The 11,885-nt window shown below is 45.5% G+C and overlaps 1 protein-coding gene across 5 annotated transcripts in view; it reads right to left on the reverse strand.

Moving 5' to 3' along the window:
- Positions 1 to 11,885, reverse strand: part of ZDHHC23 (zinc finger DHHC-type palmitoyltransferase 23) — a 37,532-nt gene that overhangs the window by 24,637 nt on the left and 1,010 nt on the right. For 2 of the 5 annotated variants that reach the window (XR_007155495.1, XM_047874272.1), the window contains exons 2-4: positions 9,348 to 10,058; positions 7,448 to 7,615; positions 5,173 to 5,348 (exon numbers count right to left, since the gene is read on the reverse strand). Coding sequence is in view for 3 of the 5 variants with exons in the window: in XM_047874272.1 (XP_047730228.1) it covers positions 5,173 to 5,348; positions 7,448 to 7,615; positions 9,348 to 10,058 (1,055 nt within the window). In the remaining 2 variants the exon portion in view is untranslated. Of the gene's footprint in view, positions 1 to 465; positions 5,349 to 7,447; positions 7,616 to 9,347; positions 10,059 to 11,885 lie in introns of those variants that run through there. The other 3 variants (XR_007155496.1, XM_047874275.1, XM_047874273.1) reach the window with 3 other exon arrangements.

An 11,885-nucleotide genomic window follows, 5' to 3' on the forward strand; every position in this document is an offset into this window, starting at 1 on the left:
CTGTTGTCTCTCGCTCCCTAGAAGGGACGTGCTGTTGTGCCACTGGCACAGCCACCCCCATCCTTTGTCTCCGGAACACATGTGAGGATTTACTCAGAACTGACAAAACGCCCTCGACCGAACTTTATTTCTTCTACAGAGTCCCTGTCCCCACACATCCTTTCCTTTCATGTGAGTATGCAGGTGTCAGCTAAAAACTCTTTTTAAGACCAATAGGCACCAAAGAAAGTGGGACTGAAATGAACTCGTGCTTAATCTCTTTCCATCCAAATCACCCTCCACCACCCTTGCGTGTGGTGCAGCACAGAACCCTGGGGACCATTAGCACCCAGATGCCAAATATCAACTTTAGGGCAGTGCCAGGCCTGCAGATAAGGAAGGATGAGCCCCTTAAGTCAACATGCCAAGGGCCCAAGTAAATCTCATAAAGCTTAGGTTTTCTCTCTTAAGCATTCCTTTATTTCTCCTTCACCTCAAGCATCAAATTAGACAGTGAGTCTTTAGCAACCCATATTGTGACTGGGCCAGTGAAAACTTTTTACCTATTTCGGGAACCTTCTAAAGACACGAGAAAATCACTTTGTCAGTGACCTCTGCTTCTTGCTGGACTATCCTGAGACATGATTAGAAATATTACTGCTGAATGTCCAAATAAGCAGGATGCCTGGCCTATAAAACTAGAAAATGTAACCAGCAGGAAAAGGACAGTTCAGGACTAGGGGTAACTTAGGTCACAGGACGGGGACCCCTCAGTGGCCAAAGCAGCCGCCCAGCTCTGACACAGGCTTCCCTTACAGCAAAACAGTTCAGGAGACACACTAAGAAACGCCATTTCCCTTAAAGAAAGCACTTTATTTTCTATTTAAGCAACTCGGTCACAGTACATTATTTTACATAAATGGCAGTAATTTTTTAAATCTCCACTTAAAAGGCCTTGTGTCTGAGTCTGAGGTGATAAGAGGATATGAACACAAGTATAAAAACAGTGCAAAACGTTTAGCCCGTAGCCTCCAGAGTTGGCGTCGGGAATCCCCTCGCACGTTGCTGGGCCAGTTACATTAAACACTGAATAGTAAACATTCCTGGGTGTCCTTTAGTCTAACATCAGACCCAGAAATGTAATCAAGTGAAACGGCTCCACTGCCCCAACAACTCAAACCATCCAACCCCGCAAACCACAGGCCCGCAGCAGGTTGAGCTCCCAAGTTCTGTGACGTGACGTCTTGGCAGTGGTGCCGTGGGAAGAAATACAGGATGTCTGTCGCATTGGGAACCAGAACAGACTAGCTCTGCTTTTAAAGCTTTGCCTTTAAAGTATGAATTCTCTAGGAGTAAAGGTGCCACCAGGAAGGCTGGAGTAGCAGGAAGTCAAAAGCCCAACTCAGAAATGTAGCCAGAAATGGCCACAACCTCTAAGAAAATTGGCTCCATTAACCACTGGGTCTTTGCTGCTAAAACTACAGTGAAGCACTTGGTGCCGACTGAAGTGAGGTTAACAGCCCATGAGCAACAAGATTACATTTAGCTGATTTTGCAAGAAGTGTCTATTCACCACAGCAAACACCGGGGAGAACATGGGGGATTTTATTCAGCACGAAGCACAGCTCTCTTTCTCCCCCTGCATCACCTTGGCAGTGTTTGATATAACGTGGCAGAAAACCAGATTCCACACAGGTGCCTCAAGCAAAAGTCTCTACCATCCCATGCTTGTTTGAGGAAATTCTCTTTTTTTCAAATTCAGGGTACCAAAATGTGGCTCAAATAAAGTCCTATAAACCTACTTACCTCATCTAAAGAGACCCTTAAAGCTCACAAAACATTGTTAAACATCCTGGTTAAGACTGTGCTTCTAGATGTCGTATTTTTGCTTATATTAGTTTTGTAATAAAAAGCTAATTTCCTACCCAAAGGAAATAAGTCTATTAAGCAGATGGTCAGTATTCCAGCAAACCTTACTGGCATTGTTTTCTGGCAGTGGAAGATTCTAGTATAGAAAATTTTCTCTTACTAAAAATATTAGAAGTACTAAGGACTATTGCATAAGAGAAAGTTTGTAGCAGCCTTTCTGCTAGGCAGGTGGCACAGTGGAAGATAACAATTACTTCATTCACCAAAGGACAACACTACTTGAATGGCAAAGATTTCCAGCATCATAAGCAGACACAGAGGTGGCTGAGGTGAGGTGAGCAGCAGTGTCCCTAAAACTCACTTAAGGCTTATTAAAGGTCAGTTCATTTCAGGGGGCTCCGCCGTAACCACAAAGTACTCTTTGGGTATCATAAAAAACATTTTAAATACTGAAGGACTTTCTCCTTTCATGCAATCCCGATCCTTAACTACTTTTTCCCTTAAATCCTCCAAATGGACTCATTTCTCTTCCCTAGGAATGATACACAATGGCATGACCACGATTATAGAAGCTCATTTATAAAGCTCCATATCCAATATGTTCATTAACAGGCTGAGGTTGGGAAGGGGGGCCTTGCCTCTATGGCCAACAAACTGCTGGTTTATAGGTTTGCAGAACAATTCCCCCACGGCCACTATCACCAAATGTTTCTCTGGAACCATTTGTTCACAGAGGCCTTGTCGTTTAAAAGGGGGAAAAAAAATCCCTCAAATAGTTCCAGGTCATAAACAAGATGTAAGAATCTAGGAGTGTAGACTAAAGGTGTACGAGGGCCTGCAGAAACCCTGCTCACAAAGAGCCCCTTGTCTGCTGCTCCTTTTGGTGCAAATATTTCAGTAGGCTTTTACCCCCACTCAACCACTGAAGTTTTCAAAAGTTTGAGCTTTCTTCTGAAAAACACCAATCATGAAGATCTCGAGGAACTTAAAACAAGCCTCTTAGTTCCCACCAGCCAGAATAATATATAAGGAGCCCTGCAGGTGAGGGAGCCTGAGAGGCCCCATGCGGATAAACTCGAAGGCTGCGCGGTTATGAAGATGGCAGTCGCTCTCAATCCTCCCACATGACCCTGATCTTTTGGGGACTACTCCTCTTTGTGTCTGGTTTTGATGGCTGTTAAAGATTTAGCAAGAGGCTCAAATTACCGACTATGCTAACATTTCTATGAATTCTATCATCAACTGTTTAGACAATCAGTTGCCTACACATCTGGTGTTCAAGAGATGACAAATAGAGGTTTCTGGCCACATGTGCTGTCCCTGACATCATTACTCTCTCAAACTCACACAGAAAAGAATCAGTCCTATCAGATCCAACGTTAACTCCAAACAAATGCTTGACTCTGGGCCAGGGCAAGGGCATCACGGTAGAAACCACAGACTGCTAACATCCCCAGACTTGCTCTTTGGCTCATCCCAGGGGAATACGGAGCCTCTCATTGGTTAAACAATCCATCTCTGGGGAGAGCAGCGACCAGCCTGATATAAAAATGTGGTGAGTGTCTTAAGGACAGCTTCGTTTCATGGCAGAACTAGGGACAGTGCCAGCTCCAGAGGGAAAGTTGCAGGAAGGAGCAGTATTTCCTCTTGACATTTATAAACCTCTTACTATGGCAGCATGCACAGAAAGATGGGAAAAGCTGGCAATATTTCCCCTATATGAAGCTATAAGCCAAAGCAAATTTAAGGACTCATGAATTTTCTTTGGGACTGCAAAATAAGTATGCGTATAAAACCAAATAATTCAAGATGGTATTTTCCCCATCCAAAATCGCCTTATCCTAATTCCATGGCAGAATAGACCCGTTCTCTATAAGTATTTAATCTTCTGTACATTTTCAGTTTAAAGATACAATTAAAGAGACAACTTATTATTTTAGGAAGAGCTAGGGAGGAATCGTAGTCCATTAATTAGTGGAAACCACATATACCCTGTTTCTTCTCTCCAAGTGAGATACTTTTGTCTAGGGAACGGTGAATGAGAAGTAATGTGCAAGTAGGAAGATGTCAGTCAATTCCTCAGAGAGGTCATGCCAGAAGAACTGTGAATGCCAGAAGACTGGTTTTTGCAACTGAGTGCTGTAACGACAGTATCTGAATTACTTCCATGAGGAAAAAAAAAAAAAATCAAGCCCTTGATAGTAACCAGCCACTCTACCCAGGAAAGAGGGTAAAATGCTCCCCACGGGGTGTCTGTTCTCCTCTTCCAGCCTCATCCTAAGTGCTCTAGCACCTTCCCAGGTGAAGCATGGAAAGAGGGAAAAAACAGTAATGGCTATTGGAGTTTAGAGTTATGTAGAGTAAATCCAAAGAGAATAAATGTATAAGAAATAAGATGAAAAACAAGGACTCATCACCTGAATTCAAGACCAGCGTATACTACACAACCAGTAATCGTAACTGTTATCCAGTGTCCCTTCAAGATCAGAAGATCATGTAAATCCATCTGGTCATCCTCTACCCCGTTTGAGTAGTTAATGTCTAATACTTCAAAGAGAGAAGTTGCCATAACTGTACAATATGGTATTTCAGGATCTTTCTTCCATTCTGAAAAGCTGAAAGTGGATTACTCTGATACTTCTGGCTTCAGTATTCTGATCTATAAACAGTTTTCTCAGTCTTCGAACCTTCCTAATAATACTTCAAACCTGTTGAGTGCTTTAGTCATTTTCCAGTGCTTTCCACATACCCCATCCCTCGCACGACCCTCACGACTGTGAGGTAAGCCAGGGCAGGTGCTATTAGTACCCCCACTTTACAGATGAACCTGAGACTCGGGGAGGTGACTCAACTAAGGGTCACATGGCTATCAGGAATTGAAAGAGGGACTGGAAACTACCCTAATCCAAACTCTTTCTCCCCTAGTAATGGATGGGAACTGCTTCTATCAATCTGTGCATTAGCAATCCACATCCTTTTCCATATGGTGACTGAGTTAGTTAACAAGGTGACTGGAAAAGAATGGCTCTTTTACTGCTTCGATAAAAAAATCTCTTAGGGTGAAGTCAGGAAACTTCATTTCTTCCCAGTCCAATGTCTAAACCTGAGCATGGCCCTATACAGCCTTTAGGAAACTGGGGATAAAAACGAACATCCTGCGTGGACACTGAAGTGTACAATGGGAGGGAGCAGAGGGAGGGGCCGCCCCTCGCAGAGCCACACGGAAGGCACTTCAGACAATGTCCTCGGCAGGGTGGTGGAAGGGGTGGGCACCCAGGGTGGAGAACTGGTACCAGTTCCGCAGGAAGCCCCGGTTGTACTGGCCTGTGTCCACGATGAGCCCACAGAGGAGCCGGCGCCCTGTCTTCTGTCGAAGGGCCTGCTGGACTTCCCTCTCGGTGACGTTGTAACTGATGTTTATCAGCTGGATGAGGAAGATGTAGGCCATGCCCGCCGTGATGATCACAGAGTACCACACGCAGGTGAAGGACAACGCTGAGCTGGGAGGAGAAAGGGCAGGTCAGGACTACCAATCTCTTCGGTGGGTAAGTGGCACCATTCTAACATTTGACACGCACAGTACTCGTTACGAAGGACTCTGGTACCTTCCCCAGTTATCCCGATTGGAAGATACTTTTCCACCCTCAGGACACCAGAATGCTTAACACAGAACTATTCCCATGTCCTATTTTATGCTATAATTATCGGTGCCTCTTTTTCTAGACTGTTGTATTACAGTAGCAAGGACGTTTTTGTATTTGGTGTCCCCCACGCAACCAACACAGTGCCTCACAGAACAGCATCCCGAATCTATCGAATGAATGAACAATTCCAAATCGTTCTTAACTGAGCAGATACTGCTACAAACATCCTCAAGGAAGCTGTGGGTGGGAACACAGGAACAGTGCTAAGGCCCTGCATCCCCATTTTGTCAGTACGATCAGTACAACATTGATGGACACAAACCGCTACAGGTCCTGATGTCTATAAATCCAGCCTCCTCAAGCCAACAGAATCACACCGGACAAGAAAGCTCCTTTCAGCTCATCAGTCAGACTGCGAAGAGAGGCTACTGATTAATGTCTGCCAGTTGACTCTTTTCAAATATCTGCAAATGAAGGGTCAGCTGGAAATGAACCCATCCCAAGGAATCTTCATTTCTTAAGCTGAAAGGGACTCAGAGATGATTAACTCACCAGAGATGAGGAAAACCAGGTTCAATGGGGTGACGTGAAGCACCTGTATGGAGGGTGAGTACCAGCGGCAGACCATGTTCCTCATTCCATGTCAGTGGCCCCCAGAAAGCTCACAAAACTCATGCTTAGCAACACAAAGACGTGCCCTGCTTTGGGACTTTATCACCCACATTTCACAACCTACTAACACTCTCAGTACAGAAAGAAAAGGAATTGGCCCTGAGGAGGAGGACCAATCTATTCTACTAATGCTCACAAACCTCTAGATGGAGAATAGCAACAGGAGATCTGGCCACAAACTAATGTAAACAAATACCTCCACAGAGGCACTATGTAGGGAAAGCGGGGATTGTTCTGAAAACAAAGAGTAAGAAGAAAGAAAAGGAGGGTGCCTGGGTGGCTCAGTCTGTTAAGCGTCCGACTTTGGCTCAGGTCATGATCTCACAGTTCGTGGGTTTGAACCCCACGTCAGGCTCTGTGCTGACAGCTCAGAGCCTGGAGCCTGCTTCGGATTCTGTGTCTCCCTCTCTCTCTGCCCCTTACCTGCACACACTCTGTCTCTCGAAAATGAAGAAAGAAAGAAAAGAAAAAAGAGAGAAAGAAAGACAGACACAGACAGACAGACAAGGACCATGGGGCAGAGCTGTCCTAGCTCAGACTGGGAACCACAGACCCCACACAGCATCCTCCTCAGAGGAAAAGGTGGAAGAGAGGACGCAAAGAACACAGGCAGGGGGCCCACAGCGCTCTGGGGAGGGGCTGGCTGCGGCCAAAGCTGCAAAACCCCAGCTTCCCACAAAGCATGGAGATCTCCACAATATATAAATGTGCCCCAACCTAACAAAGGAAATTGTGACCTAGATACCACAGTAATCATGAGTGGTGATATTTTAAAAAGTAGAACAGGAAAAACCAATGGAGGTTACAAAGTAAAGAAATGTTACAGAAATTGTGAGCACACCACAAAAGGGTCAGAAGCAATAAATCCAGATAGGGCTAAAGAGCATGAGAAAGCCACAACAAAGGGAGGTAAGATTGTCTTGCTTTGACAATCTATGACAAAATAGACCACACACATACGCTGGGACCGCTCCTTTATGGCTTTAGTTTCACTACTGCTACCTTGGCCATGCACGTGGTCATCTGACTCCGGACTTCCCTGAGCCCAGCCCTCCCTGCAGTGTACTAGTTCCTCAGTCTGTAAGGGTAACGGTCAGCACGCTAGAGAAACACACCTGTCCACTGCACAATTCGGTTGGCAATTTCAAGGATACCCAGCATCCGATAACCTGTCCCATGTTTTGGTTAAAAACTGACGTGGCAGCAAATCACAGCCCCTTACATTAACGGCAACATCTGTTCCCTCTTCTACGGGGCTTTGTGCTACGGCAGCCACATCTCACCTGTAATCTGCGTAAACTCCAGGACAATAGAAGAGAGCTGTGAAGACACTTCTATCTCTACAAATGGTGTCCAAGGTCAGTGTTATCCCATACGCCGAGGTTAGCAAGAAGATCGAAAGGGCAAGTATAAATGCTTGATGATTTGATTCTCCAACACAGCTATTTATCCTCAAAACAGCATAGGGGGAAGAAAAAGCAAACATTTTAAAAAGTTCTCAATACAGATGGTAGCTAGATTCATCATGGCGATCATTTCATAATGGACATAAATGCTGAATCACTACGCTGTGCACCTGAAAGTAATATAACGTTGTAGATCAAGTACAGTTCAATGAAAAAGAAGGGGGGCCTTGCCTCTATGGCCAACAAACTGCTGGTTTATAGGTTTGCAGACCAATTCCCCCACAGCCACTATCACCAAATGTTTCTCTGGAACCATTTGTTCACAGAGGCCTTGTCGTTTAAAAGGGGGAAAAAAAAATCCCTCAAATAGTTCCAGGTCATAACAAGATGTAAGAATCTAGGAGTGTAGACTAAAGGTGTACGAGGGCCTGCAGAAACCCTGCTCACAAAGAGCCCCTTGTTTGCTGCTCCTTTTGGTGCAAATATTTCAGACTTGAGGTCCACTCCCAGCCCTCCTGGCCTTGCTGCACCCTCCTCCTCCCCTACGTCCCCTTCTATGGGCGAGGGGGCAGGCTACATGACCAGAATCCTCAGCATCCTAGCCATGAAAAGCATAATTCCCTGACCACAAGTGCCTCGAGAGCTACAGAGCAGCAAACGCACTACTTACAGCATTCAGAATCAACTACACCATTTTATTTTATTTTATTTTATTTTTAATTTTTTTTTTCAACGTTTATTTATTTTTGGGACAGAGAGAGACAGAGCATGAATGGGGGAGGGGCAGAGAGAGGAGACACAGAATCGGAAACAGGCTCCAGGCTCTGAGCCATCAGCCCAGAGCCCGATGCGGGGCTCGAACTCACGGACCGTGAGATCGTGACCTGGCTGAAATCGGACGCTTAGCCGACTGTGCCACCCAGGCGCCCCACTACACCATTTTAGATTCACTCAGTGAAACAGCAACACTGTCTTCAAAAGTTGCATTTCATATAGTATGGGTGTCCTAGTTTGGCACTGGCCAGCTGGAAGGTACCAAAAACCCCAACTTTCACGGCACCTAGGTGGCTCAGTCACTTGGGTGTCTGACTCTCGATCTCTGCTCAGGTCACAATCTCATGGTTTGTGGGATCAAGCCCCACATCAGGCTCTGCGCTGATGGCACTGAGTCTGCTTGGATTCTCTCTCTCCCTGTCTCTCTGCCCTCTCCCTGCTCTTTGTCTCAAAATAAATAAATAAAACTTAAAAAAAAAAAAAAGCACCCACCACTCTACAAATAACAAAACAGGAAGGTACTTGGTACCTGGTAGGGCCTTCCCTCAACAATGCAGACCAGGAGTCATCAGAATGGTAAAGGATGGATGGTGAGGGGACAGGGTCACCTACAAATATGGGAACACTTTCTTGAGCTCTGTGTTCAAAAGGCACAGCACAGGGAAATGTGCCTATATGGATTCTGATCCCTTCTTTTTTTAAAAAACACCATTCGACTGCAGATACTTCTCTTGCAGGAAGGAGAAGGTAACAGAGGGGCAGCTCAGAAGGGAAAAGCAAAGTAGCAACACCACCACCACCCTTCAGGAAATGACTGAGGGGACTACATCTGTGAGACTGGGAAGCTGGTGACTCAGTGGGAATATTATGCCAGCACACAAATATCTGCAAGGTGTAAAGCTCGGAACGAGTGAGATTTTAGGGTGGCGCAAAGGAGGAGCAAACACAGCTAGAGTCTCACGTGAATTTACACTCTGCAAGCCACCAGATTTTCCCAACATACCAGACACAGTGATGATCCATTCTCCTCACACAGATGCCACAGATCCGGCAATGCCACGCCCGGGCTGGTCGCACCAACTGGCACTTGGCACACCAGTCCTCCTTGACCTTGGTAGGGCTTCCAACCAACACCCTGGAAGAGCCCTTAGGCTCATCCTTCAGCGTGCGGTTGTTGAGACTACCCGACGATTCTGCGCCCGGGAACCCTTTGGTCTTCTCCTGCCCTTTTCTGGTCAGGCATTCAGTCTGGCCGCTGCTTAGAGGTCTGTCATTGCTTGCTGGATTTCTGAGGTAGCCTGGATTCTTCTTGGCTCTGTACAAGGCTAAGAGTATCAGAAATAACCCGCAGGTAAGAAGAGCCAGCTGAGTGGGTCCCACACGCCCTTTGGGGACCACTTCCTGCAGGAACACATAGTACATGTAGCCCAGAGAGAACAGTCCGAGGCTCAGGAAAAACAGAGTCTGTTCTTTCCTTCTGTGAGTGAGGTAGTAGTACCACAGAGCCAGCACAGGAAGGGAGGTCAAAACCACCCCCCCCAGGAGGAAATGCCAGGAAGCCACGCGGAGGAAGACGGGCAGTAGGACGAGTGGGGGAATGATGCTAATGTTAACTTTTTTGGCTCCCCTAAGCCAAGGAATTCGGAGGCGATCGGAAATAGTATCCATGATTCTTTCACAAGTCTCCGGCTGCACGGATTTACATGTAATCCATCTATTCAGAAGAGCACAAAAAGAAGGCACTTCACATGGGGTTTGCTAAACAAAAAAAACACTCAACACCATAGGCCAAACAGCAGGATAAATGATAAAAGAGGCCAAAGGCCAAGTATTCTACTTCTATACTACTAAACATGAGCTTTTCGGATCACGTATCATTTTTTAATATGAGACTAGCTAGCTACCGTTTAGAAATGTAACAGTTAAAAACCACTTCTCCACGAAGCAAATATGTAGGAATACACACATATTCTGTACAAGTACTGTTTACATTTGGGGGCGTATAGAGACTTAAGATCCTCAAAACAATTCACAATCCAGTTGCAAAGACAACATGGGAATTCAGGAAATCTCAGGACAAAGCAGCAAAATCGCCTAATGAACTCTTGTGGGCAAATACTGAGGAGTGCTCAGAGGAGAATAAACACTTCCGGGTGGAGTCACTAGATGGGTCTCTGTGAACAAACGTGGGCTCGGCGCCTGATCTCCACGGCTGGCTGGTGTGGGGAGCTGGGGGGGGACAGGAGGCAGGGAGGTGGCCCAATGCAGAGGCACAGGTACAGCACAAACCTGTCCTGTGCCCAAGGAGTAAACCTATCCAGCAAGGCCAGGGGGCTGCCTAAGAGTGGAGATCAAACTGGTAAGAGAAAAACGACTAAGCCTCGTGGACACGCAGTATTTGTACATATTTTTTGCACACTTGGGCTCCTAAGACAACGATCAGCTCAAGGAATAACTCTGACCGTAGACAGACAATTTGGAAACGTAAGGCAACACCTTGAACGTTGAGGGGAGATAACTACATGGGAGTGGTACTGAGCAGCAGGACAGTGGAAAGACCGGGAGCCTATCTCCAGAGACAGGTAAGGAGAGAACGCAGCAACAGCCCAGGTCTCAAGGGCTAGGAGAGAGGAAGAGCTGGAAGGTTAATGGAAGAGCTGTGGTCTCGACTGATGGAAGTTGTGGAAACAGCATCATTTTTCCATTCATTAAAGCAGAGTGCTCCACTTTCTCAGTATGGACTTTAGACTGAGTCCATTTAAAAACACCTGTAAAAAAGACTACAGACACTATCAAGGAAAAATTACAAAAGGACTATGGGGTCTTCAGGGCTCTAAACTACAATATCCCAAGAACACTTTTCATGTCGAGATGCATGCACCAAGCTCTAAGTCATCAATGTTCCTCTGTGGTGACTTTTTTAACCAGATGTAATTATTAAAGGGAAAAGCAACTTCCCAAACGTCCTTATTCTTCTCCCACACTATGCTTTCCATATGGCAACAGTTTTTAGATATATAATTATTTAGAAAATGGATAAAACCTGTTATTACTGTTGGGCACAAAATTTTTCTCACTGATGTTAAAAATCATCTTTTTGGATAGTAATTTCCAACACTGGGGATTAATGGTGAAAATAAAAGCCAAATACAATAATATCGGTCAAGACTGTGTTGCTGCCCATGCTGAAAACAGCCAGTCGGGGGAGGGAGGGCCTTCTGGCGAGACCGGTTCCAACAGCAGGAAAGTGATCCTTCCACCCTCAAGACCCTTTGTGGCCAGGTGCAGTCCATCCTCAAGTAGTTGGTCGCTAGATGCTGAGACCACTGAGAATGTAAGCACTTTCTGGTACTAATGTGTTCATTTTAAATGTACGGATTCTGCGGGTCTGTACTTTATTTTTTTATACATTTAACTTGCCACTATCCCTTTATTTGCCTGTTCTCTCCATCATCTTCTCCCTTTAAAAATGAAAAAAATAATTATGTGCTACTAAACTGAGCCGAATAGACAGTTGTGCACTACCCAATAATTCATCTTT

This window comes from Prionailurus viverrinus, chromosome C2 (genome assembly GCF_022837055.1).
Source record: "Prionailurus viverrinus isolate Anna chromosome C2, UM_Priviv_1.0, whole genome shotgun sequence".
Lineage (NCBI taxonomy): Eukaryota > Metazoa > Chordata > Mammalia > Carnivora > Felidae > Prionailurus > Prionailurus viverrinus.